The sequence below is a fragment of the Alternaria hordeiaustralica genome, assembly GCF_023758085.1.
Source record: "Alternaria hordeiaustralica strain BMP 2776 chromosome Unknown scaffold_35, whole genome shotgun sequence".
Taxonomy (NCBI): Eukaryota; Fungi; Ascomycota; class Dothideomycetes; order Pleosporales; family Pleosporaceae; genus Alternaria; species Alternaria hordeiaustralica.
Genome location: NW_026056807.1, coordinates 215,867 through 242,016, shown reverse-complemented (window position 1 = coordinate 242,016; position 26,150 = coordinate 215,867). Strand labels below are relative to the sequence as shown.

The window sequence follows — 26,150 nt, the reverse complement described above, 5'->3', positions numbered from 1 at the left end:
ACTTAAGACCATTAATGACTTGATGTTCACGAGACTGACACTCGATTTGAGGCCTTGCGCCAAGAGGGCGGCCATACCTACCTAGGTAGTCAACCACTCGATTTGTAGCACGTGACCTGGCGAGCACGCTAATCCCAAAGTATCTCTTCCGACGCGTTCCCCGCATCATCGTGTCTGGCGCCATTTCTGCCCAACGCGACACCTGGGCAGCACCACATCGCATTCACATAGCAAAATCGCACTGAACAGAACAACATGTCCTCTCGACACCGAACTACAAGGCCATCTGCTAGTCGCCCGTCTGGAGTTTCCACTCCAGCGCGAACTGCCGGCAGCAACCGCAGCGCAGACGTCCTTCCACCGTACAAGAAGCCATCGCATCCCCTCGATACCGAAGCGACGCGAGCCCTGAGGGAACTACAAGGTCGCAATATTAATGACATCAAGAGGCACAATAAGCAGGCTACCGAGCATGTCACCAGTACAGCGGCAAACATCAACGACATGCTACGCGACCATGCTGGGTACATCGAGCGACGGCAGAAGAAGTGGGACGTAGGCAAGAGTTTGGACGACAAAGACGAAGAAGAAAGTATCATGGCAGAGCTCCAGACCAATGTGGATGGGGCTACCACCAAGCTGGAAGAAAGCATGCGCGCTGTCATCGACTCGGGTGTCGCCGCGCAGCGCATCGAGGAAGCGCTGGAGTGGTTAAGGAACACTGCGCCCGGGCGGTCGGCAGACGAATATCGGACGCAGATGACACAGCGGGAGACACAAAGGCAAACCCAGACTCAGGCAGCAAGCCAGCGGGCACAAAACGAGGGTGACGACGAGGATATGGACGACAGACCTACGCCCGGTCCTACACCCCTCGATGGCTCTCGCGTAGCTCTCACAGGCGCAAGTGAGCTGTTTGCGGATCGTATGCAGCGCGACAAGGATGCCTACACGTCACTCTCCTACACAGCGCGCTATGCACGCAACAACGATTACCGCGAGTTCAAGCGCACGGTACACGATGCGAAGTATGGCGACGAGGGTCCCACACTTGGTCATGAAGACACCTGGTTCAATGAGTCCGGGTCCCCAGCGCCTGGCATTACGGACACACGCCGAGGCGACCTCGACGACGACGATGACATCGTAGTAGACAAAGCGACCATCAGCACGAGGTGCCCCATCACATACCAGCAGTTCAAGGACCCATACACAAGTACAAAGTGTCCTCATACCTTTGAGAAGAATGCCGTTCTCGATATGATCCGATCGGGCGGTCACAGGGTGGACGGTCAGAGAGCCATTGAGTGCCCAGTCAATGGTTGCTCACAGGTAAGTCTATCCCCCGCATTTAAATATTCTCAGAGACCTATGCTAACACTGCTTCTTAGTTGCTGACCAAAGACGACGTGCGCAAGGACACTATTATCGCTCGCAGAATCAAGCGCATGCTAGCAGCTGAACTTGAAGGTGACGACTCTGACGAAGAGGTGCAAGCTCCTCGTGAGGTTCAACAAGTCGATGGGAGCGACGATCTGTCTGGATCGACTTCGAGACTGCAGGTTCCGGGGACTCAACAGCCGCCAGAGTCAAGCATTATCGAGGACCTCGGATCTCCGAGCGATAGCGAGATGTCGGTTTAGCCTATGCACGATGGGAATGGCGTTTCGGTTTCGGACGGGCTCAATGATACCCAAAGATGGAAAGACATAGTTGAATCCAGCGGAATATGTTGAGACAACAGACAGGCCGCGCAATCTATGCGCAATAGTACTTGTCCCGTAGTCAGGCATCAATCCTCTCAACAGCACCTGCGCAACTCTCTCGTTTCTTCTGCAAGCGTTCAGGCCGGCCGGGCACCTCCACATTCCCGACCCTGTGCCGAAGACTAGTTGACCTACCATTCACCCACGGACATTGTGTCGGCCTAGATCTGGTGCCCTGCATGACATTTCGCTACAATATTCTTCCGCTCACAAGGTAGTTCACAGCCTGTCGTCACTCAGAATGTCTTCGGCCGCGGATACCTTCGGGTCACTGGTGGTTGCAACTTCAACCGCGCACCTGGGCGAAAGGCCTCAGCACCGCCCCGTCCAACGCTGAGGACCCTGATCTCGCCCAAAAGAAAGCGATCTCGCCAGTTCATTCCGATCTGCGACACGGCGGTATATCAATACCCAACGAATGAAAAGCAATGTGCGTACACGCACGTCGGGTTGGAACGACGCACGGATGCACGTTGTGCGCGCGGAAACCGCAGTCTCATCCGGAAAAGCACAGTGAGGTCACTGCGCCTAGTAACAGGGTACCGCAACCACAACGTGGTGTACTGCAGCACAGGTCCGCTCACAGTATTGTCCATGACATGTGACAGGATGCGCTGCGTTGAAGTTGCGATCGTTCGATTGGCCGAAGGCTGCCGTTACAACAAACGTCATCGCTCACATGCAAGCGGTTCCGCATGTGGCGCACTGGAAACGGGATACTCTGTGCCTGAAGATCGTGTATTACTCGAGCAAGACATTGCGCAATGATATGAGAGCCTCGACGGTGCAAGGAAGACCGGATGGCATGGACACGCGACATCAATGCGCCCAGCTCGTCCCGCTCCGCCGTGCACGTTAAACTTCAACATGGGAGCCTGTGAAGTAAGAATGGCATCAGAGTTCCAGAAATCAGCGTAACCCGATTGGCCCAACAGCAATTGGCATCAGGTAGGACGAGCAGCAGTTCATATCAGTGGCTCGCTGGGGCAGCTCTGCGATGCGGGGAAACGCAGCCCACCCCTCAGTTCATGGCACCGGTCGACTGGCTGGGCCTGTTGACAACTAAGAACAACAGATCATCGTGCGGCTTTTGTCCTCCGAGCCTCTTCACTCACAGCCTCGTCCATAACTCCATCTTATCTGCTACTTCAATCCAAGTTGCATCGTTGCATAGTCGTTTGATGCTAGGAAGCGGGTAGTCGAGCGCATACCACCCTACCCACTAAACCCGCGACCCACACCCCACTTCTCCGACGCGGACTGGATCCTCCGCACAGACGTCAGCGCACGAGGTACGCACCCAACGTCCCATCTTCCTCTTCACCGTCTTTGAGCATCCACAATGCGATCGCCGCGGGTGCAATCGGAAAGAGAAGGGTTATCGCACGTGCGCACGCCTTCGGAAATGCACACATGTCCGATGACATTCTTTCCTGTGCGCCGAGCGAAGCTGTACATCTAGGTCGTAGCCGGCTAGCTTGCGACGTCCACGGCCGCGGTGTAAGGCGCATGGGAACTGCGTCTCAGGCTGAGGCTCTGCCAACACCTCACGGACGCACGTCGTAGTGCTATGCTGCTGGGATATAGACCCGGCCATGGAGTCTCTTTTGTGGGCTTTCTTACTTTCTTAGTTACAGTCTTTCTTCACATTTGGTCTATTTCCAGTACAGCATAGCGACAGCGATATACCCCACAGATCTTCCTTTCCTGCATTATCTATTCACATATCAAGACTGCGCAAGCTGTCACTGACAACGCAATGTCGACAACAGCAGCCGCCACTTCGCAATCCCTTAAGATGCCCGCCGCACGCGCTCTCGAGAACGCAAAGCAATCTTCAGAAGCTGTTCTAAGCGACGCATCCTCCGCCATGTCCAAAGCCGCCGAGAACCCCAAGAAGGCCACCGCCGACTTCCTACACACACCCTTCATGCGCGCAGCACTGCCCTTCGTCAACGGCGGCATCGCAGGCATGACAGCAACAACCGTAATCCAACCTGTAGACATGGTTAAAGTGCGTCTACAACTCGCTGGAGAAGGAGTAAAGACCGGCCCCAAGCCAACCCCCGTCACAGTCTTTCGCGACATCATCGCCCAAGGCAAAGTGCTAGATCTCTACACAGGCCTGAGCGCGGGAATCCTGCGCCAAGCCGTCTACACAACCGCGCGCCTAGGCTTCTTCGACACATTCATGAAGAAACTAAGCGCGCGCGCCAAGGAAAACGGCACAGCCATCGGCTTCAAAGAGCGTGCAGGCGCGGGTCTAGCCGCAGGAGGTCTCGCCGCCATCGTCGGCAACCCGGCGGACCTCGCCCTCATCCGCATGCAATCCGACGGCCTGAAACCCGTCGCCCAACGCGCAAACTACACCTCCGTCATCGACGCCCTCGTCCGCATCAGCAAGCAAGAAGGCGTCACGCGGTTATGGGCCGGCAGCTACCCGACCGTCGTCCGCGCCATGGCCCTCAACTTCGGCCAATTAGCCTTCTTCTCAGAAGCTAAACAGCAGCTCAAGAACACGTCTTTGTCGTCGCGCACACAGACTCTGACTGCGTCGGCGGTTGCGGGCTTCTTTGCGTCATTCCTGTCGTTGCCGTTTGACTTTATGAAGACGAGGCTGCAGAAGCAGACGAAGGGGCCGGATGGCACCATGCCGTATAAGGGCATGTTCGATTGCTTCAGGAAGGTTGCGAAGGAGGAGGGGCTTTTGAGGTTTTACCGTGGCTTTGGGACGTACTATGTCCGTATTGCGCCGCATGCGTAAGTTTTTGTCCTTTGGCTTGATGTCAGGGTATGTGCTAACGAGTGTGATAGGATGGTGACGCTTATTGTCGCTGATTACTTGGGCTTCATCACGAAATGAGAGTGACAAGATGAAGTCTTGCTTTTGATGGGGTTGAGGCGTTGGGAGTGAGGGTTTCATGGCGTTTACACGTGGCTGCTATCGCCATTGATGTTGTTTCGGCATTGCCTTCTTTCATTTAGGTCCAGAGCGCTGTACGCGCTGTTCCCTCTGGTTCCCAATCGCCAGTGTGGGCAGCAAATAATGTCATGACGTTTCGCGGTGCTCGTGCACATGCAGATACTACAAGTCTAGATATGCTACCACTTACCGCTTTATCCAATGTGACAGTGCTACGTCTTGCGCATTCACCACCTAGAGGCCTCATATTCGGCAATCACAACGCGGGTGTCTTCTCTACAGACCTTGTTCCACTGCATGTAGCTAGCCGCACACCCTAAATCTTATCTCGTCTTGGGAGTCTCGTGCAGAAGCGTGAAGGCTGCAAAAAGGGATGGATACTGCATCTTTTGCATCGCATCTGCGTGCAACGCAGGAGTGATTGCACAATGAGTATTTATCGTGGGAACAGGTAATGGGGACGACCTCTGGGCTTTTGACTGAACAAAAGATCCTATATGGCTACCTGGACTCGATGGCAGAGTTTACAAAGCCTCTTGCAGTGATTCTGTTTCAGCTATTCAGTAACGACATACCTAGGTAGTCAGTCGCTGCCCCACTGTCCACGCTAGACCCTCAGCGTATCTGAGTCGCGCTGGGTTTGCAGCAACCCAAGCTCTGTCGCAATAGCGATGTGAAATAGTGTATACAAGGCTCGGGTGAAACAGGGTCCAGGCGCCAGCGCTCAAGAGGTTAGCGCAAGTACGTGATACCTCGGCCTACGCAGATTGGTCGCATGAAAATGTGGGGCTCAAGCCCCTATCGCCGAGCTCCCGACCTCAGACTTCATCTCTAATGTTCTTTCGGGACGTGTTCCCAACTCAGCAGCGCCCTTGAATGAAATGCAGATACACACAATGACATCACGTGGCATCAAGGCAGTAGGATGGTAGCGACAGCATGTATGTTTGTACGCATACGACGTATGTAAGTTCCAATGTGGCCCACCGACCAACCAAAAGAAATCCTAGCAGCAATCCGAGTGGAAAGCCTTCAATCTTCCCGTCCCCATTGTGTGAGGCCGAAGCCTTAGACTCCCCACTTCTCAATCTTCTTGTAAGACTTGTGCAAAACCGTCGCGGCCCGCCTTGCAACGCTGGTGCGCTTCACCACACTGACGGCGTCCTCGTCGACATCAACGCAGCCCGAGCTACCGACGGTCTCGGGTGAACAAAGCGGAGTAAGGGTCTTTGTGCTCATGTCGCAGAACTGATCGTCGGATCCAATGAAGTCAGGGCCCCAGGATGTGGCAGAGTTGCAGAGGTCCGCGGCTGTTTGGCTGGTCCAATTGGAGACGATGAGGTACTCGTGCATCCATTTAGGGCGTTCAGGGATGCTTCGTTTGGCGGGTTGCGCTGCAGGAGAGGGTTAGTTTGATCATCTTGTATATGCGGGCATGGACACACATACGTGCAATTGGTCCACTGTCTCCTCCATAGATGGTCGAATCGCATGTCTTCTCCTCGTCAGCGACCTCCTGGACACTGCTAGCATACGCATTGGTAGTGAACTTGAGTGCTGCGTTCACGATGTCGTTTGTTTCGTCTGCAGAGGTAGACGTCCGAAGTCAGTATATGTCTCACATGCCTCCGTAGTCAGAACTCACCTTTGTCGAGCCAGGTACACGCGGGGACGTATGGCTTTGAGCTGTCTTTGAGATTGCCTGCAGACTCTCTGCTGTTGTACCACCTCTCGCCACAGTGGCGGCCAATGTCGCCAGTCCAAGCCCCTCCATCCGTATCGTCAGCTTGGTTGACGCTGATCCAGGCGATGCAAGTGGCATCATCGTTGTTGGACACGCCAATGTACTCCGCTCGCCGACCCGAGCCTTGGTCTACGGTCACATCGCAGAAGCTGCCAGGATCAATCCCACAACCGCCTGCCTGCCCGCTGAAGCGATTGCCTTCGCCCCACGCGTACACTGCGGCGATCGAGCCACCCTAGAGTCTTCTTAGTCTTCACCAGTCTTTTGGAGAGACTGTTGTGGGCGCAACTTACCAGACTTTCAGACTCTTCGCCCACTCCGTGAAGGCCGGCTAGAAAGTATACCCGGTTAGCGGTGGAGTCTTCGATACTACTTTAAACTGTATCCTACCTTTAATCCTGATGCTTGGACCCTGGGGCTTATTGTCGGGTAGTTGGGATTCGGTAAAGGATACGATTGTCAAAGCACCGCTGACAAGGCCAATTGCGTTGAAGAAGCCAGACATCTTGAGCTTGATGATGTTTTGCGCGTGTGAATATGATATTGATGAGTAGTGAATGAGACTTGCAAGCAGTGATGGGGTCGGAGGCATATCAATATATAGGATTGTTTCCAGAAGCGAGCAGTATCTGACGGCGGATTTTGTCGACAACCCACGTGTGTCCGCATGCTGCCATGATGGTATCATGGTGCACGTAACCGCACGCAGCCAAGCGTATACCTGTAAGCATATTGATTGAAGTGGTACGAGGTTGACTGTGCCTCCGGCAAGCTCGGTGTATAACCACACATGGATTGGGCAATTACCTAGGTAACTGTTGAGTGAAATGTATTCCTGGCGCCTAAGTGCATAACAGAACTCCACGTGCTCGCTTCCGGCGGATGAATAGCTCGGTTACAGCTCAACAAAAACGTATCTCAATGAATCCAAGACCTTGGAAGTATTGGTTGTGGTGGGGTCAAGTCATGGGACGCGTGCTATTGTGGTGCACACGAAGGTGTATAAGGATATCGTCTTCGAAGCGGCTGGTGCAGAGCATCAATTCCGCAACATCTCAATCAATTCCGGAAGTCAATTCCACAGCCTTCACTTTCGATCAACATGAAACTCTCTATTAGCCTGGTTGGCATCTTCCTCACAAGTGCTTTCGCACTTTCGGTCAAACGACAGAACGGAGTTCCCGACTGCATCGACGGCGATAGATCCGGAGTGGGCGATTCATTTGGATCCAGTGAGTTCAAGCAGCCTGGCGTGGATCTTTACTATTCAGTGATATGATCTGACATGTACGCATAGAGCCTGACTGCGAGGACGAGTGTTTCATGCCTGAGCAGTCTGGGGATGGGGTGGAGCAGATCTGCCGAGGCTATTGCACCACGTTCCCAGTAGCCACTGGCCCACTGGTGTGGAACTGCATGGGCTCACAGTGAGGCTATTTGGATGAGTGTTCGAGCTTGGAGAAGCGTACGTAGTAGTAGATCAGTTTCGACGTGATTGCGTCTATGAATAATTACCTTGAATCGACCCACTATCTTGACTCCGCTTTCATAACTCGTATGTGATACTCTTACGGTACCTTGTACCCGCTCATACAGTACTTCGGTCAGCAGATGTCTCGGCATCTGCTTCCAAAGTATTCATCTGGACACACTACCAAGCCAAGAAGCATCACCGGCATGCCATACAGCATCTCCGATGCAGTGTAGTCAAGGATGTACAGTGATCCTTACTTGGTGTGTTGATAAAGTCACAAGATATCGTCATATTGCCGATGGGTCTGTCACCAAGAAACATTGTGTCACCAAGATCACCTTCCGCCAAGATCGTCCTCCGCCAGATGTCATCTTCTCGAGCTAGAATAGATGCGATAACTTCTCCATATCATGCCTGAGAAGCTTAATGCATGCAATGCGGCTACAGCCCGGGTAGTTCGACTAGAGTCGGCAACGTTGCATCTGCCACAAACGGACACAAAGTTGTCACTGGAGTACGAAGTAAGCCAAGATGGAAAGAGCGGCATGATTCATAGTTGAAGATCCTGCCCTCATATTAACAAGGGCATCATCCTTCCCATGGCCCACAGCCGAAATAGTAGTTACACGGAGCCACTCCACAGTGAAAGGAATATGTTGAGTGCCGAGGTGTCTATCACCACTCAACTTCTATTGCATACCCAGGCAGGTACGCCTTCGCCGGGGCACTCTACAGCACGAGTACCTACCTAGGTAGGTACGTATCCGGTTGGGTACCAATTCGAAGAGTCCGCAGTCAAGAGACAGATACTTAGATACCCTTCGTGATGAACGTTACAAGATGACGTCGGCCTTCGGCTTCAGCCGAAGGCCGTACATACGATCCGAGCCAACGGCAACGCTCGTGGGCGTGCCGGCCCGGTTATGCAGCGCGCGATATCAGTGGCTATCACACCCATTGGCACTTTCTCTTGGGCTCATCTTGGCCCTTTACCAAGATGGATAAGTCGGCAGGTGCCTTCAGTTTTATGCAGTTGGGGATAGAGCCGTCGGGCGTGATTAATTGGAAGGTGTGATTGGAGCTGCCAAGCCTCGTGACACAGCGCCTAGCGAACTGTGCCACATAAGCATCTTGGCCCGCGGGGCGAGCGGGAGCTTGGCGACCTCGGGATGCATCCCGTAGCTTGGCACCACGCCACATCATAGTGGACGGCAGTAGAGCATTGCTGAAACGGGCATTCCAACTTAACCGGGCGTCGTCCTACGGATATCGGCTCATGCATGATGCCCAGGTGTGGTTGCAATCTAATGAGCGGAGTATCCGGTGGATGAGGACGATTTTACCCGTGGACGCAGTCGACTTGGCAGACTGCAACCCTATTATGCTAGGCCTCCCCAAAGAAACATGGCATCTGGATGAGGGCTTCGGAGCTTCTCTACTCTCTGTTGCACAAACGTTCAGCTTGTTTGCAGGCTATCGTTTACTGATAACAACGCCCCGAAATCATCACGCGCACAAGACTACCTGGACATACATCGCCTGGGCATCCCTTCGCGATGCAGTTCCTAAATACCTGTAGACTGGCATCAGTCGCTCTACTGTTGTTTCCTTTCAAAGTACAAAGGCACGTGTCACCTACCGTCCGCATCTATTGAACTCGTCGACTTATTCTCCGCAGTGCCGCCAATTTGACCTTGCGCTTCTTCACGGAGAGCCAAGATGACACCTGCTCTTTCCGCAACAGCAGTGGAGCCCTGACGTTTACCTCATCGAGCATTCCCACCATGGATCATTGCTTCAACCTAGAAGATATCTTCGGCGGAAACACCACCCAAGGTTTCGTCAACCAAAGCGCCTACCCACCCTTCTCAGCCACGGCAGGCATCAACTGGTCGGTAGAGAACGCCGCATTATACAACCCCCAAGCGAACTACACCAATGTTCTCTACCACCTACACGTGCCAGGAGCCAAAGCAGCCGAACAGTACGCAGATCGCCGCGTGAACATTTACCCTGCTAAAGACTGTTACAACGCGGACCCGAACAGCGACGCCACCATGCCACCACTACTTCCCTGGTATGGCTACGACTGCGTCAGTGACAGAGATGGAAACTGCGGCACGATCGAGTATGATGTCCGCAGCTTCTACCTCCTACCAGGCACAAGGGAAAGGGATCAGTCAGGCCGATGTTTATTGTCTGCGAAATGGGGTGCTGCCTCGAGTATTTACTCGTCTTCTCGTGTCATTTTAGGCGCCGTTTTGAGCGCGTCTCTGGCCATCTGGTATGCCTGGTAGTCATGATAGTCCTGTGTTAGTTTTGTACTTGACAAGCAGTCGCCTACATGAACGCCTTTCGTTGAACTGTAGATCGTATCCAAAACTATTTATACCTGTACATGGACTATGGAATGTGTTCCAAACTATATCACATGTTCGCCGACGCTACCGTCACTAGCCACCTCGTTAACAATACCACTTTTGAGTGTATCATCCTACCTTCTTCTTTCTCATCCTCTCCTTCCTCATGTATTGCCACACCCAACGACACGCAGTGTAAAACCCACACCTAGACCATCATGATAGGACCCCAAGATCTCATGAAATGCAGCGCCCCCGTACTCCGCAAGCACTGCATCAGCCAGCGAGCGACACCGCAGAGCCACATAGGCAGACAAGGGAGCACAGAACAGGACAAGCAAAGCAAACAGCACGGAGAAGATCGAACTGTGCGCAACTCCCGCAACTTCAACGCTCTCGTGAGACAAAGTGATGCTTAAAAGACAAACGAATAGTGACAATAGAGGAAGCGGGACCATGACTGACACCATCTGAATGGACGGCCCAACAAGGTGCGCTCCACACTGTGACTACCCGACGTAACTGGAAAGTCACTATCGCCTCATGTGTACTGAAGATGGTGGGGCCCGCCCTTCCACGACCTCAGTGCAGAAGCGGCATGCCTTCAGCATGACAATATGATGTGGTCGGCGAAGCTGGTCTCGCCGCCCACATATACCAGAAACGTTCCAAGATACCATCTCTCGATTAGCAAGCACGCGAGCGAGCATACCGGGGTAAGCAGCCACGAATATCATACCACGTGCTACAGCCATCACATCCATCGATCCCTCGGTACACAAAGCTACACCCCCACACGTCTCATCCACTAACCCCCGCAAACCCCCATCACACAACGAGGCAACATGCCCTCACCTCCTCCCACCACCAATATCCTGGCCCAACCTATACCCACTAATCTTCTCCCACTCAATCTTCTGCCTCGTAATCGGCAACTGCCTCCTCAACGCCTTGAACGCGCCCTCACTCAGACTACCAAACGCCCTGTTCAGATCCTCCTGATACTTCTTCTCCTCGGCCGCAATCTTCCTCACAACCTCGCTTCCATTCGCACTGGCACCCGCACTGAGGCTCACCTCCTTAGTCGTGAGCAGACGCACGTTGCCGTCTTCGTAGTAGTGCACATCGACTTTTATGCTGCCGGTGATGGAGCCGGAGGAGGTGTCGTAGATGTAGGAGCTGCGCCAGCGGCCGTTCCAGTAGTTTGTGGGGGAGTACTTGTTTGCGACCGTGATGATGGCGAGGGAGGAGGGGGAGGAGGGCACCGGGTATACGCCGTGAGAGGACTTGGGGTAGTGTTCTGAGGCGTGGGTGCTGAGGGACTTGTTTAGGCTCTTGCTGTTAGGGTGAGGTTAGGTTAAGCTTTTATGCGGCATGGGTGTGTTGGTAGCCAATGGGTGTGCGCGAGGGATGCGCGCGGGATTGGCTTGGCGAGGGGCGGGGCGGAACGTACAGGAGCTCTTCTTGTGCGCTTTCGACGACGTAGCTTTGCACAGCGCTGGCTTTGCCCGTGGCGTGGTCAAAATCAAAGGAGCTTTGTGTGTCGATGTCGTAGTAGCGGCCGTCGCCTAATGAGTTGTACTGGCTGACTAGGACCTCGGTGCTGCCGCCGGGGAGCTTCGTTGTGGTGAACTGCTCCTCATTGTACTTTTGGAAGGCGGGCGAGAGCTCGTTTTGGACGGCGTCGTCGCCGAGGATTGACTTGATTGCCTTGGTCACATCGGCGAGCTGTGGTGCTGTTAGCAGGTGTACTGGTGGGAGGGAGCTCTGTTTTGGTGGGGGAAGTACCTCGCCAGGCGGCGCGCTGTCGATGAAGGAGGAGAGAGCTGATGTGCGTGACATAGCTGCGATTTACCTATGTAGCAGAGGGCGGGTATGCTTCAGTGGTTGTCTCAATTGTTTGGCGCGTCGTGGAGTTGCGGGCGGACGTCGAGGCGCGCAGCCGCTTAGTGGGGCAAGGGCCAGCAGGGCGAACAGGGGTCAAACATCCATGTGCCTATAGTCGATTGCGGAGGAAGCTACGTCAACAATGCAGTACACGCGGACGATATTCGCAGTTCTTGTTTCATACTAGATTTGAAATTCGACAATGGGTATCTATATGTATCGAGCAACTATCCTTGGCCTCATTAACCCTGGAACGCCGCGCTAAGCCTTGATCAATGCTAACAATATCCTACAAGATGTCATATATGGCCATCACTCGATGCTCATCTTCATCAAGCCGTCGTTGGTATCTGTCATGCCCTGCAGACCTATCCGCTTTGGGCCCAGTGTCGGCGTCATGCTCATGCTGCCTCCACTGTTTGAACGCTCACCGTGTGACTGACCGCTGATCGATGTCTCCCGACTGGCTTTAGCATTCGTGCCCCAAAGACTGCTGTCCCTCTGTGCGGGTGACTGCGAAATGACCGGGCTGTTGTGAACACTGAGGCCTGGGGAAACAGCACGCCGTTTGATTGAGGCTTCGTCAAAGTCGTCGTCTCGTCGGCGTTTGTTCGACTTTTTCAAGGCCTCAGCTGCTGTGGGGGGCTGCATCGGACCTGGTGTAGATGCTCGGGATGCTCCGCCATTCATAGAAGGTGAGTCCATGTTCATGTCCTCGCTCATTGCGGATGACTCTGCGCGAGGGAAGGATGGCGGTGGAGTATGTGCGGCGCGTTGGTTCCAGAATCCGTTGCTTATCGAGTTGCGACCACTGTGGAGACTACCGAATGCACCGAAAAGTCCCTTAGACGTTGATCCGTCCAGACTCATGTTGCTCTCGCTGCCCTCTTCCGGCACACCCTCGAGCGGACCGTCCAGCCCGGGTACTGTGGGTAGTAGATTGGGCGATGATTGCGCTGTATTAGAGGGCCGCTCCAGATCCGTGTCGCTCTCTCTCACTTGTCGGATGATCTCGGCTTCGCGGCGGAACTCGCTATCAACAGGTGCAGCTTCTTCGAACAGCTCCGCTCGGATGCGACCGAATTGCCTCGATTTGGGCTAGTAAAGTTAGCATCTGATGTCTGCGTGACAACGGAAGTACATACCAGTAGATTGCCTCTCCGTGTGACAACCCGCCTCACCACACCTGGAGTCCGTGGCAGATTACCGCCCTCGTCTCCGCTGTCATTGCCAGACGAGATGTGAAGGTCGTTGGCAAAGAGCGACAGGCTCTCTCGTCGTGATCCCGCTTTCCGCATAGCCGCTTCTCGCGCAAAGTATCCTGTATCCTTGCCGTTTGGCGGCGATGCTGGCCCAGGGCTTGCCATGGAGCTGTGTCCGCTGGCCGAGCTCGAGCTCTTCCGGCTGCGACCCTTGCGCAACCTCGCCCTATGCATGCTCGCAAAGTTGGGCTGTCCACCAGGCGAGAACAAGTTCGACCACGCGTTACCGGTATTGAGTCCTGGGAAGAGAGTGTTGGTCTTCGCCTGCGGGGTCATGATCATGGGGTCGTCGTTGTCCTCAGGGTCCAGTGGATCCACCTCGTCCGAAGAGCTGCTAGAGTCCTCCGAGCCCATCATGTTGATGCTGCCGACTGAACTGGACGGGGCGGTTCTATCGCCATGGCTCCAGCCTCCTTGCATGCTCACATTGGGCGAGTCGAGCAGCATCGAGTTGGAGCGAGGCTTCCGCGGCGGTATCTTGATGCCCTTTTGCGTGATCGTCGGCGAGGAATCCGGCGAGGATTGGTCGGGGAGGGTCGAGTGGTGGAGGTTGGTGCAGGCTCTCGAGAACTCGGCACCGCGCGACCGTCGGGGCAGCACAGAGGCCGGCGACGCGTACGTGTTGCGCGAATCTAGCTGGGGCGAGAGAGGCACACGGGCAGCGAAGTGGGCGGGACTGGGCATGGGCGACTCTCGCGCAGGCATTTGCAGCGACAGGCCTCGCGAGAGGAAGTCGGGTCGACGCGGTGTGCTGGGGCTGGCGACGATGGTCTGATCATCTTTGGACATGCGAGCGGGTTCGCGGAATTTCGGAGAGGGCTCAAGACGGGGCGTGCTGTCCGAGAGCGACCGTGCTTTGGGCGAATTCGTCTTTGACGGCGTTGTCGCCAGTTGAGGTTGCGACTCCATCATGCCTCCCTCGCCCTGTTCGGCGGTACTGCGCTCGCTACCGATGTCTGGCGTCATCGTCAACATTGAGGTGGAAGGTTGATATGACAGGAAGCGACCTGAAACGCATTCTCTCAGCAGCGCGCTGTGATCAGAGTCAATTTGTCGGGACTGGTGAATGGCCCGTCCGTTGAACGTCAATGTCACGAAGCGGGGCCTCTCGTCACGTGCAAGCCACCGTCATGGGTGAACCATGCTGTGAGGCTTTACCTACAACCGAGCCCTTTGAATATCTCTGAAATTGAAACTTTTGTAGCACAGGCTGTTTGCGTCAACTGTAGTACTATACGAGACTTATTAACAACTTCCATACGCCTTCGGTATAATGCTGATGATGACGCGTAGGTCACCCATAGATCACCCGTGCCTTCGTACCCCTGAACACTCTTTTCATGCTATTGCTAAGAGTCCACAATTCCTTGCACCCACTCAATGTCCTCCCAAGTTGCCTCCCAGATGTTGAGGACTGTCATTGTCCATTCTTTATCGTCGCGCTTCATGGTGCCAATGCAGCGGCAGATCCGCCCTTGCTGTAACAGTCTTCTACTGTCGTACTCGAAGAGCTGCACCGACTTCCAGATAGCAGCATTATACACTGCCTTGATATAGGGTGGCTTGGCGTGGAAGAGGTCGCAGAAAGTGAACTGCTGCTCTGTTTCCGTCCGCTGCGACGCAAGCACTCTGGCATACATCTCAATCATGATGTGCTTCCCTGATTTGGATGCCTGACAGCTTTGGTTGATCACTTCACCGATACGGAAACATGTTCTGAGCAGTAAGTTTGACGAAAGACCGATGATGGGTGAGCGGTCACGGACAGCCTCTGGAAATGGTGGCCTGACAAACGGTTTGCGTATCTTGGATGAACCTAGATCGCCAGTTGCGGCTTGCAGGCGGGTCGTGAGAGTGACCGGGGAAGTGAACTGCTTTGACACGGACTGACAGGTCTTCTTGCCAGGACTTTCATCAAGTATGATAGGGGCATCCGCAGAGGTACCGGGAGTGTGATGCAGTCTGTCATCGCCCTTGTCCCCGGGCTGCACAGAGCGGTTCAAAGCAGGATTTGCAAGGTCAGGACATGCGTCGTTAATCTCGGATGTCAATGTGAGCAGGTCGTCATCGTTGATGTCAAAGTCGAAGTCGTCTTGCGCAAGCATCGAGGTCTCAACCTGATGTGGTGCCAGGGATGCATCAACTTTTTCAGCTTCACTGGTATCAAAGTCGTTATCGTCGAAATCAAACTCGCAGAGTGCGGTCGGATACTGCACAGGCAATGTGGCTACTGTATCTTGGCTAACATTTCGTATGGTTTCGGGACTCGCGAAACCATAATCTGTCACATTGCAAGCTTGACTGATACGGTCCTGGTGTGAAACCGCCCTTCCGTTGCCGGTTGTTGTCGATCGTTGTGTTTGCGCATCGTCAACAAATATGGACTGCGTTGTCGTCGACAGCGGAGCCTTAGGTCTAGAGGCCGCGGAATTGCGTGCAGGTTTTGTTACCCGAAAGCTCTCCGATACTCGATGTTGTTCGGGGAGTCCGTTTCCTCCCAGATTCACGCGCCTGCCATCTGGTCTGTTCCCTTGAGCGGCCAGCCGAGGTCGCTTGCGTCGAGGTTTCGGGGGCGGGCTACTCGGCACTGCCGGCGAAGGAGCATATATTTCCAAATGCGTTGGCTCTTCTGCGCCACCAAGACCGAGATACCGTGCAACAGTAGAGTTGTGTCGCCTTCGGTCGTTGACGGCGGCTCTCCGCCGGGCCTGGTTCTGCTGCACGGGTGCCGCGGTTGACGAGGGAGGCGTCGAAAACTGCGTCGAGGGCTGATTGATGGCCGTGAAACTATAAGTTGACGAGCGAGTGTGAGTGCATCTGCATATTTCAGGTTAGTTCAAGCGATATGAGATAAAAGCAACGTGTAGTGAGAAAAGGTGAGTGAGCGCGCGTCGGGCTTCTCACGCGTCATCACCAGTTCGTTCTCTCGTTGTCCCCGTGTCCCCATCGTGATGCAGCGCGTTCGATGCATCCATGCTGACTCTATGCGTGAAGCGATACGATATGGAAGCGGAGTGAGAGATGAGGTGAAGAGGGTTGGTGTGGTGGGTCGCGACTTCCATGGTCCCTTACTCAGCCCAAAGCCACCCCACTGCGGGGGGCTTGCGCCCGACCAAACAACCATAGCTTCATCTTATCGCGTGCGCATAGGCAACCATTACTACTTAGACTTCCGCTACGAAGCCCTGCCACCAGCTCTGACTTCCTGCAAACTTTGCACCACTCGTCAACACATGTTCCGTTGAACCCCGAGTGTTCTATTCTTATCTGTAACACCGGCTCTCTCCTTCCAGACCGACCCTCCGACCTTTCTCAGACCGTGGTGCAAACACCAGACCCTGATTCTGTCCAGATTCGTTCTGACAGCCAAGCAAACATCCTGTTCGGGGCGCTTTCTTTTTCTCGCCTCCCAAATATAGCAGGTCTTACCCTGAAGGGTCAAACGAAGCGACAAACGTACGATGCCTGTAAGTTCTTCTTCAGACTCGTTTCTCCTTAAGAGCGTTCAAATACCATGTTCTCTTCCGCAGCAGCCCCGTTTCATTCATCCTTCAAATCACCATTCCTACCATAGCCATGATTTCCCACGCTTCTTGGTACGACGGACAACCGCTTCTCTACGGAGAGACGCTTCGTAGAACTTCTTCTTCGTGTAGCGGTGCATCTTCTGAACTGCAGGCACTTCCTTTATACCGCAAAAGTCTGTCATTGTCAAGCGACTCGTCAGTCGAGGCGTCAATCGAACCCCCTCGCAAAACACTTCACCACCACAAGGACCCTAAAGCATATGCGGACCTTCCGATTTTCGAGAACCCTTGCCCGCTGTGCTTCTTTGAACACTGTCACACGGTACTAAGAACATGGATCAAACGTAGAAGCACGCTTTCTCGGCTGTCACGGTCCAGATCGATCGATTGACGAGCGAGCAATACGAGGAGAATGTAAGTTGTTCTATCGAGATTGCTGGTCTCATGCTAATTAGTACAGGATGTCGGTGGTGTCGTTGATCTCATCGAGGTCATCCGCATCCAGGCATCTGGTCCTACGGAAGCAGCACGAGCTCTGCGTAAGAAGCTGTAAGCCATATTCCCGCACATCCACAATATGCACTAACAAGTCCGCAGCAAGTATGGAAATGTACATCGCCAGATCCGCGCCCTTGTCATAATGGACGCTCTGATTCAGAATGCTGGTACAAGATTCCAGAAAGCGTTCGCGGATGAGCCACTTCTTGAGCGACTCCGCATCCTGGCTAGGGACGACACAGTCGATGCTGAAGTACGGCAGAAGGCCAACGTTCTGTTCCGAAGTTGGGCTGTCGCATACAAGGGAACGCCTGGCCTTGAGCGGATAGCTGCACTACACAAAGAACTTCCTCGTACCAAACGTCCTCAGCCACAACAATCTCGGATTGTGCGACAGCAAGATGCCGAAGCTGCGCGCGAGCGTGAGGAGCATTCGCAGTCTCCTCCTAGAAGCAGGCGTCCGGAGCCACCCCATACGTCATCTTCACGGACGACCACACCTGTTGTACTCGGTGCTGGTACCCCTCTTCCAACAACTTCGCTATTCAAGAGGGACAAGAAAGACAAGAAGAAGACCAAGGGGCAGCCGTTCAACCTCGAGAAGGAGAAGGGCCAGATGCTTGAGACAATGGCATCGGCAAATGTCGCCAGTACGAACCTACTGAATGGCCTGCAACTCATCAACCGAGAGCAACAGCGTGTCAGTGAGAACGCGGAAGTTATGCGACGCTTCGAGACGTGCAAGCAACTCCGTCGTCAGATCTTGCGCTACATTCACCTGGTCGAGTCTGAGCAGTACATTGGCGGTCTTCTCAACGCCAACGACGAGCTAGTCAAGGGCCTCATGGCCTTCGAGCTTATGGACAAGAGCATCGACGACGACAGCGATAGTGATAACGAGGAGGGCAACGTGTCTGCTGCTGAAGCTGCGATGGGTAATATGGGTCTGAATGAGTCTGCCCCTCCGAAGCCGCCTAGGCCCACGAGCATTCCCATGCCTCCGCAGCGCGTCGAACCAGACAGTGAGCCAGAGGAGGATGAGGATGATCCGTTCGGAGACAGTAATGGTAAGACTACTGCAAACATCTCTTTCTCCCCTAGCTAACACGCCACAGCCGTCAAAACACCATTCGCAGAGAAGGGCCAACCGACTTGGAGAGACGTCTAAGCTATCAAAGACACGATACGGACACGACCTGCATGTTCAAGGCGAGACACGGTGTTGGGCTTTCCTCATCTCATGTTCAGCAATACCCTTTCCTACCGTTTCACCATCTAGATAGATCTCAATACAACATTCCATGCCATCCACCATGCATTTCCATCTTATGCATGCCCCGCGCGCGCCTCTGACCGAACGCGCGGCATTAGCCACGTTCACTGCCACGCGGGCGACGTCATGCAGCCCCTAGCGTCGGCCTGTCATTGGCCTAGCGCCACGCGCAGCATTGAAGCAGGGCTGGATGCCCTCTGCGACCGTATTAATCTCCCCTTTGCCTCCTCGATACCACTGCCTACTATCCCGCTACAACCCTCACCTTTCACGCACCTTCATCGCATAAACTGTAAGTTCAGCCCTGATCTCGTGGCTGCGAACACCGCTAACGTCATCGCAGCGCAACTCCGTCATCTCTTTGAACCAACAGTCACGAACCCGCGACCGTTCATCTCCGAGTCATAACGCTTCCTAAACGCGCGCGACCCACGCATCTACATATCTCGCAATGCCTGCCTCTACCAACTCTGTCTCTTCGGCCGCCGGCTCGATTGTTAAGCCTCAGGGCGGAAAGTGCAGCTGCATCAGCACCGACGACTGCAGTTGCTGCTGCATTCCTTGCACGGTCATGTAGACGCGACGACAATATGAAGAGCCTCATAAGACTTCGACCGACGGCAGCATATGCGCGTGCCGGAGCGGTGACGGACGGCACGCGTCAGGCGATGGGCACGATAAGGGAAGGACGACTGGCATAAGGTGTTTTGGGACATTTTGAGCGGCCTCATTAGGTGTAGCGAAAGCGATAACATGCGCTCAAGGAAATGAGGCTTTGGGGGCTTTGTTTTGGGGTTTGGAGTCTTCTGGAGTGTTGCATTGGATTGATTGCTTTATACCAATACCATACATATATTTCGAATTACACAACACATTCACATTCACATTCAAATTCTACATCTGCTTAGCGGTTATAACTGTGCTATGAACACGCGTTCCTTGTAAATTGCCTCGCAGTCAATATCGTAGACATGCCTACTTTGAATTGTCAAGATACACCAGCGCCAAGCGGCCCCATCTGAAGCTAGTCCGGCAGCCGGGCAAGCAGGGCTGAAGCATGGCAGTTGTGGCGCGCTGGCGCGATGACATGGCGTCACCCAAGTACGCCCGAAGCCTATTGCCTTGTAAACCTCGTTTCTGACATCTTAACCCCATTCTCACCGTCGCAAACTTCTCCAGATCATATCTTTTCTTGTTGTACATATCGCGTTCTATTTGTAAGTCCGATTGCCATGGTTTGATGCATACGTTCGCTAATGGGTCTGATAGTGCTTGAGACGTCATCCCCCCTTGCGCACATCGAATCCTTCGTCTCCGCCCTTACGACTCCATTCGGTATCGCCTCGTCTCGCATCGCATTTATCCGCCGCGCTTTCTTCGCCGTATTCAGCAAATATGCCCGCGTCTACAACTTCGAGCACGACGTCTATCGTCAAGCCTGGTCCCGTCAAGGCGCCATGCTGGTGCGGTGACGATTGCCAGTGTTGTGTCATTCCATGCACCGTCATGTAGACTTCGACGATGGATAGAGGGAGGATGAACATATATACCAGGGCGCTTCAGGAGTTACTTCGTTTGGATATGTTGTTTGAGCATGCGCTTGGGAAAGAGCTGGATAAGAGGAGGAATGTGACGAGGCACGAATCACGCATCGCATTGCTTGGTATCTATTGAGCATCCTAGCGTTACGTCATATCCTCAATACGGTTTTGTTTACAATCGTGAGCACTATCGTGGACTTGTCATGGAAGAAGATAGCAAAGAAGCGGAGGGTAAGAAGAAGGAAGAACGGTACAACTAAGTACCAAGCTTTAGTCGCACTACATAGTGCCTTCGCTCATGCCACTGCAGGCGCCAGTGGCACGCGAAGAATTCCAAACTCCTGCGCCATGTCCTCCAAAGTATCGTTGTGTACTTGACCTAAGTCTCGCCCCTCATGATAGCCTTTGAGGGTTTGATTGTACAGGTCGTGCTGCATTCGCTGCCATTGAGTATCACCCAAAGCTGCGAGCTTCTTGGATATTGTATAGATAATCTGTGACAGGTTAGCAAAGATGCAGTATCAAACGACTTCCATTTACCTTTGCAGCCTTCTCCCGTGCCTGCTTATCCATTACCTTCTGAAGCTTCAGCTCCCGCTGTAAGCTACTCTCGGCTGTAACTCCTTCCGCGACATCCAGGGGTGGAGCTTTGAGGGCCGCCTTCCCCTTCTCAGGCATCCTCAGAATAGCCAGACCTTCTAGAGTCTTGACGCGCGATAGCATCGTATATGCACTCCCACGAAACAGTGGCGAAGAAGCAACACTCTCCGCTAGATCCACAATGACCATCTCAAAGGTCTGCCCTTGACTCTTGTAGTCGGTGAGGGCATATGCAGGAGTGACTGGGAGCGATGTGAATCTATATCCAGACTCCTTTTTGGTGCGAGCGGAGGCACTCCTGGGAAAGATGGCGATACAGTTCTCTGGAAGTTCGACTCCTTCTGCGTAGTTGACTCGGGGGAGGTTGGCGTGATGTTCTTTCAACTCGACTACAACGTATTGCGGGCAATCTTCGAGCCTGAAAATGTTGTCATCAGAGGTATCAAAATGTTGATGTCGGTCCTCGTCTCTTTTGCTGAGACCTACGTGGCGAACCGTGCCTAGGGATCCGTTCACAACACCGACATTTGTGTGCATATTGCGGGTAATCATGACCGGCATCCCGACATGCAGAAGCAGAACGGGATCCATAGCATTGTGATCTTTGGGTCCAACTCGCTGGAGTATCGCGGCTTCTTTGGGAGAGCATGTTTTGGCCTTGCCACGTCTGCCTTTACCGGCCGCACTGCGGGTATACTGACATGTCCAGTTGAATAGGGTTTCTTTCCTAGCCTTCGAATGGACGATCGCGCGCTCTTCATTACATGCTCGTCGCATCGTATGCCTACGCACCAATATCATGGCGTCGCGGAATTTAGCCCTGTCATCAGGTCCAAGACGATCCAAGCGTCGACTTTCGAGCAGCTTTATCGTCGCATCGTCTACTTCCCGCTCGCGAACCTTGCGTAATGCCTCGATGAAGGGTTTTTGATTCGAACTTTGGCGCACGACCTCGTCGAGCGTAATGACCTCGGTGCGCTGATCCCATAAGATGTTGCTAGTTGGGTTCTTATTCCAAGCTAACTGCTTTGTACCCTTTTCCATCTTTTTACGGATGTCTTCATTCAGCATGTCATACACGTTACTGGCTGCCACGCATGGTAGTTGCAAGAAGTCGCCGAAGAACAGCATGTCGACATTGCCGAAAGGTATTTCACCGTCGACCGCGCCATTGTGTACGCCACCCTTCACGTTCGATAAAACCTCGTCGACCTCGAAGAGCTGTGGTTGTCCAACCATAGAGACTTCATCGACGATGACTGTGTTCACGAAGCGAACTCTGTTTTCAACGCTTTCGGATCTCCTAGCTGAGTTTGAAATCTCGTGCTCATCAAGTGTTGTTCCATCCGGGTTGTTAATCTGGTGAATAGCAAGTCCAAAGGCGCTATGTAGGGTCGTCCCCTCAATCTGGCTGGCAGCGATGCCCGTCGGCGCAGTGATAGCGAGGGTGTGGAGACAGTCCATGGCCTTGAACCACTCTCTTATCGCATTAATAACATGAGTCTTGCCAGTACCGCCGACACCCGTAATGAGCATACGCCTAGCTTTATAGGACTGGGGGTTTGCCATTCGCTCTAGACAGGCGTCGACCACGAGAGCAAGTGCATAACTTTGCTTTAGGTTCAAACTTTTCGCCTGCTGAAGCTTGGCAAATGTCAGCCAACCGAACTCTGTCGGGTTTGTGGACGAGCTGGTCGTAGAGGTGTTGGACACGCCGATATGCCTCGTGTGGGGCACGTCCTTGTGACGCCGACTCTCCTGCACTTCGCCTCGGCTTTGTGCTTTCCGTATGGTCTGCTCCATTTGCTCATATGCTTTTTTGTTGGCCAACGCTGCTTTTCGACAACTATCCGTGAAGCGGGCACGACCTGTACGGTTGAAGCTAGTTCCAAGCGGTTGATCAAATCCAGGTATTGCGTTGGACTCCGGTTGATCAAACGCGCCCGCCGATCTTAACGCCTCCATGCCTTGAGCCTCCAGGCGAGTAGAGCCGGTATCAGCTTGGGCGTCAAGTTGTCTCAGAATCTGAGCCGTCTCATAGGCATGCTGTTCCCTAGTATCTGCGTCAAGCTCCCATTCGTTCTCCCCAGCGTCGCGTTCCGGATAATCGGGATCAGCCAGTTTACCAGCTTTCGCTCGCTCACGACGATCCTCTTTCGCCTGTCTGTCCATATCTCGCAGCATTTGGATGCGGCTCGTGACAAGCCTATTCTCCCGACTGTACACCGTCTCTTCAGCTTCGAAGCTTGCCAGAGCCTGCACCCAATCTTGGCCTCTTGTTCGCAAGTCCGTTGCTGTGCGCCACGGCTTCAAATATACGAGGAGCAGTTGCGCACGCTTCTCGAGCTTTGCCACATCTTCGCAATGTTTGTCATGAAAAAATGCACCAAACGGGACTGGCGTGGCTTGCTTGCCGCGCTCGAACATGTAGTGTGTGTCGCGCAATGGGTGTGGCCATCGAAAGCAAGATCGAACATGTGCACGCGCTCCACCCTTGTTGGGTCTACCCGAAGCGGCCGGTAAGGGAGGATGCAGATGCTTCGTTTTTCTCTTGAACCAGGAGACGAATTGGAACAGCGACAGATGCTCAAGTCCTGCTCCACGATAGATGTAGTCCTGGACTGGGTTCCCGAAAACTAGTTTACCTTTCTTGTTGCGAAATACGTTATTGGTAGTCGTGTGCGTTGACTCGTCGTCGTTCTCCGCATGATCGTCAAAGTTTTGTGTGCCGCGGTCCACGTGGGCCGTCGAAGTTTCCAGATCATGATCATCTGTTGGATCGTACATAGCATCGATGGTTCGTAAGTCGTTGTTCGTGAAGTCTTGACCCGTACGGTCATATCCGGCCGTATCAGGCATGTTCAACTCAGCAGGTTGTTCTGTCGGCCAGTCTTCTTGCCCGGAGGTTTGGCCGTGGCCGTCCAATCCTTCGCCCTCTTCTTCCTGGCTGACCATGTAGTGCGGACCATACTTCTCCTCATAATCGACGTGCCCTACATAGCTACCGAGGTGCAATTTCACAAAGTCATCAGAGGTGTAATGGTCTTGGCCGTTTACAATGCACTGTGATACGAAGGACAACGGCATTTCTGGCATGGTTAGTGCGTGCTGGATGACTGTAGGCGTTTCAACATACCCGTTTCTCTATTGATCCTGTTGCTGGTTCCGACAATAAACTTCCTGCCAATTTGTTCATTCGTCTTTTCCAAGCCAGCCCAATACGTGTCAATTGCGTGTTGCGTGTCGAGAGAAAACTGATTGAAGTTGTCCAAAGAGCGCTCCACCTTCGTCATGTATTTGGTCATATAATACGCATGTGTAGACGTCTCCTTGCCAAGGAATATCGGTTGCATATCGTTGTTGCACCTGAACAGCGTGCTGATCATGGGCTGGAATGAAGTCAACTGCTCCTCGTAGCCTTCGTTGCGCAGCAGGGCTATATCTCCATTGTCGAGAAGTTTTGTTTCTGGCTCTGGCTTTCGTGGGTAATCGTATCGACAACCACCTAAAACCGTGTGGTCGCACTTTGGACATATCCTGCAATTGTGCTTCTGCGTTCGAAAGGTCACCTATGTAAGTCCGTCAGCTTTACACTTAGCATGTCAAGCCGACAAGAGAATCGGCATAAAGGTCAGAGAAGACTTACCTTCTGCAAATCCTGGCGGGTTCGTTCAAGACGCTCAAGGTCAGGTTGAGAATACTCCGTCTGTGTAGGAATACTGGCTCTGCCGGATGCGGAAACGTTGTTGTGTGCATCACGTCCGCGTTCAAATACTGGCACGTCTCTGCGCTGATTTGAATTGGGTGAGTCGTCTGCACGTGGGTCATTATGCAGATCGTGGTCTTCCGGATCAGGGGGGGTGTTGGGGTCATCCGGTGGTATCGTCGGTGGAGGTTGGAAGGTGAGATGATCATGATCAGTCTTTTCCTTGATCTCGGTCTGATCTTGAAGATTGAGAAGCTCTGTACCAGGAATATGAACCTGGCAGATAGGGTCCAAATATTTACGCAGTAGTTGCTGAAACTTCTCTTTTGTGTCCTCGTTCTCGAACATACGCATGAAATCTTCCCGTTCGGGAAGGCCCTCGATCCAGATCAGATAGTGCAAGTGTAACCCACCATGTGAGTTTGTCTCCACAGTGCCGTAGTGAGCGCTCGGGTGCCCAAAGACGCCTTTATAATCCTGCTTTTTCCCATCGTGATCATCTTGTTCAGCACCTCTGACCCGTGCTTCAGACCTCTTACCAACCATGACCTCGAAGAGAGCCTGAACGACAGCATGAAAGTATTGTGCCGGCGCGACGGGATTCTTCGCAGCTACGTCCGCTCGCACATACTCCGAGTAGCGTTCTCGCTCGATCTCCGGATGCGCGTTGTCCAGATCAATGTCGAAACCGCATAGCTTCAAGACCATCCTACTGTGAACATCAGATGGACTTAATGTGAGCCAGAAAGCGGGACGACCGTACTTCATCATCATGGCAAAAACTTCGTTACGACTCTTACGACGAGCTTGATGTGAACCAATGATATCGCCGGTCACCGCTTTGACGTAATGCGACAGTGTGTCCAACAGTTCTTGGGTTTCGGCGTCGACTGGATGAGAGTAATGATCAGGATTTGCTTGACGGTCCACCAACTCCTGCAGGTTTTTCTGACTAAGCATTGCAAGCTTCGCTGCCGCCTTCTTTCCATACGGAGTTTCGCACTTGAGCGACGTCAATCTGCTCGTCTCATGCCTGACTAGCATATTGCATATAGCGGGGAGAAACCAGGTGTGATCGCAGAATCCGGCTCCAGCAAGCCTCAACATCGCATTGCCTGTCTTGGCTGGGCCGCGGCTCAATAACAGCTTGATGTGCTCGCGAAATGACAGGGACTTGGGGAGTTCATCGTTGCGCTCGAGATTGCAGCCGCCCTCGCCGTAGGGGAATAGTTGTGGAAAGAGCTCGGGAAGATGAGCACGATCATATTCACGAGACAGAATGGTCTGCCTCGTGACATTGATGCTTTCGGGTGGCGCTTGCGAATCGCTTTCATTACTGTCAATTGGACGATCTTGTCCAAGCTTTGCCGCAGCAATCTTCGTCCTGTAACTGCTATCGAGAGTGTTTGCCTCAGTGTCCACAATAACAGTTCTCTTCGGATGATGGCTGTGTTGTCCCGCTACATCATTACTGTCGTTGTTTGTCGGTCCAACAACTGAGTCGTCAAGTGGAATGAAATCTGGTATACGCATGTCTTCATCGAATCCTTCATTCTCTTGCTCGTTCTCAAGATGGTCGCCGTCCTCAT

At 53.3% G+C, this 26,150-nt stretch overlaps 8 protein-coding genes across 8 annotated transcripts; 4 read left to right on the top strand and 4 right to left on the bottom strand.

The window, feature by feature from the left end:
- Nucleotides 1-255: 255 nt before the first annotated feature.
- On the top strand, nt 256-1,643 carry J4E84_010055 (uncharacterized protein; the record flags this gene model as incomplete). Its single annotated transcript, XM_049392613.1, has 2 exons — nt 256-1,332; nt 1,392-1,643. The coding sequence occupies 2 exons, from the start codon at nt 256-258 to the stop codon at nt 1,641-1,643; spliced, it is 1,329 nt and encodes a 442-aa protein (XP_049239708.1).
- A 1,882-nt stretch (nt 1,644-3,525) lies between these two features.
- MIC33 (putative mitochondrial 2-oxoglutarate/malate carrier protein) lies at nt 3,526-4,629 on the top strand (the record flags this gene model as incomplete). Its single annotated transcript, XM_049392612.1, has 2 exons — nt 3,526-4,526; nt 4,581-4,629. The coding sequence occupies 2 exons, from the start codon at nt 3,526-3,528 to the stop codon at nt 4,627-4,629; spliced, it is 1,050 nt and encodes a 349-aa protein (XP_049239707.1).
- A 1,128-nt stretch (nt 4,630-5,757) lies between these two features.
- On the bottom strand, nt 5,758-6,938 carry J4E84_010053 (uncharacterized protein; the record flags this gene model as incomplete). The annotated part of the gene is made up of 5 exons (XM_049392611.1): nt 5,758-6,083; nt 6,139-6,273; nt 6,335-6,668; nt 6,727-6,764; nt 6,824-6,938. 5 exons carry the CDS (start codon nt 6,936-6,938, stop codon nt 5,758-5,760), a joined length of 948 nt encoding a protein of 315 aa, XP_049239706.1.
- Nucleotides 6,939-9,691: 2,753 nt separating this feature from the next.
- Nucleotides 9,692-10,204, top strand: J4E84_010052 (uncharacterized protein; the record flags this gene model as incomplete). Its single annotated transcript, XM_049392610.1, has 1 exon — nt 9,692-10,204. One exon carries the CDS (start codon nt 9,692-9,694, stop codon nt 10,202-10,204), a length of 513 nt encoding a protein of 170 aa, XP_049239705.1.
- A 914-nt stretch (nt 10,205-11,118) lies between these two features.
- Nucleotides 11,119-12,109, bottom strand: J4E84_010051 (uncharacterized protein; the record flags this gene model as incomplete). The annotated part of the gene is made up of 3 exons (XM_049392609.1): nt 11,119-11,605; nt 11,721-11,995; nt 12,056-12,109. 3 exons carry the CDS (start codon nt 12,107-12,109, stop codon nt 11,119-11,121), a joined length of 816 nt encoding a protein of 271 aa, XP_049239704.1.
- A 357-nt stretch (nt 12,110-12,466) lies between these two features.
- Nucleotides 12,467-14,391, bottom strand: J4E84_010050 (uncharacterized protein; the record flags this gene model as incomplete). The annotated part of the gene is made up of 2 exons (XM_049392608.1): nt 12,467-13,252; nt 13,300-14,391. The coding sequence occupies 2 exons, from the start codon at nt 14,389-14,391 to the stop codon at nt 12,467-12,469; spliced, it is 1,878 nt and encodes a 625-aa protein (XP_049239703.1).
- Nucleotides 14,392-14,765: 374 nt separating this feature from the next.
- On the bottom strand, nt 14,766-16,391 carry J4E84_010049 (uncharacterized protein; the record flags this gene model as incomplete). Its single annotated transcript, XM_049392607.1, has 2 exons — nt 14,766-16,203; nt 16,321-16,391. The coding sequence occupies 2 exons, from the start codon at nt 16,389-16,391 to the stop codon at nt 14,766-14,768; spliced, it is 1,509 nt and encodes a 502-aa protein (XP_049239702.1).
- Nucleotides 16,392-16,877: 486 nt separating this feature from the next.
- Nucleotides 16,878-18,609, top strand: J4E84_010048 (uncharacterized protein; the record flags this gene model as incomplete). Its single annotated transcript, XM_049392606.1, has 5 exons — nt 16,878-16,883; nt 17,292-17,357; nt 17,404-17,492; nt 17,541-18,508; nt 18,557-18,609. 5 exons carry the CDS (start codon nt 16,878-16,880, stop codon nt 18,607-18,609), a joined length of 1,182 nt encoding a protein of 393 aa, XP_049239701.1.
- Between the last annotated feature and the right edge of the window lie 7,541 nt (nt 18,610-26,150).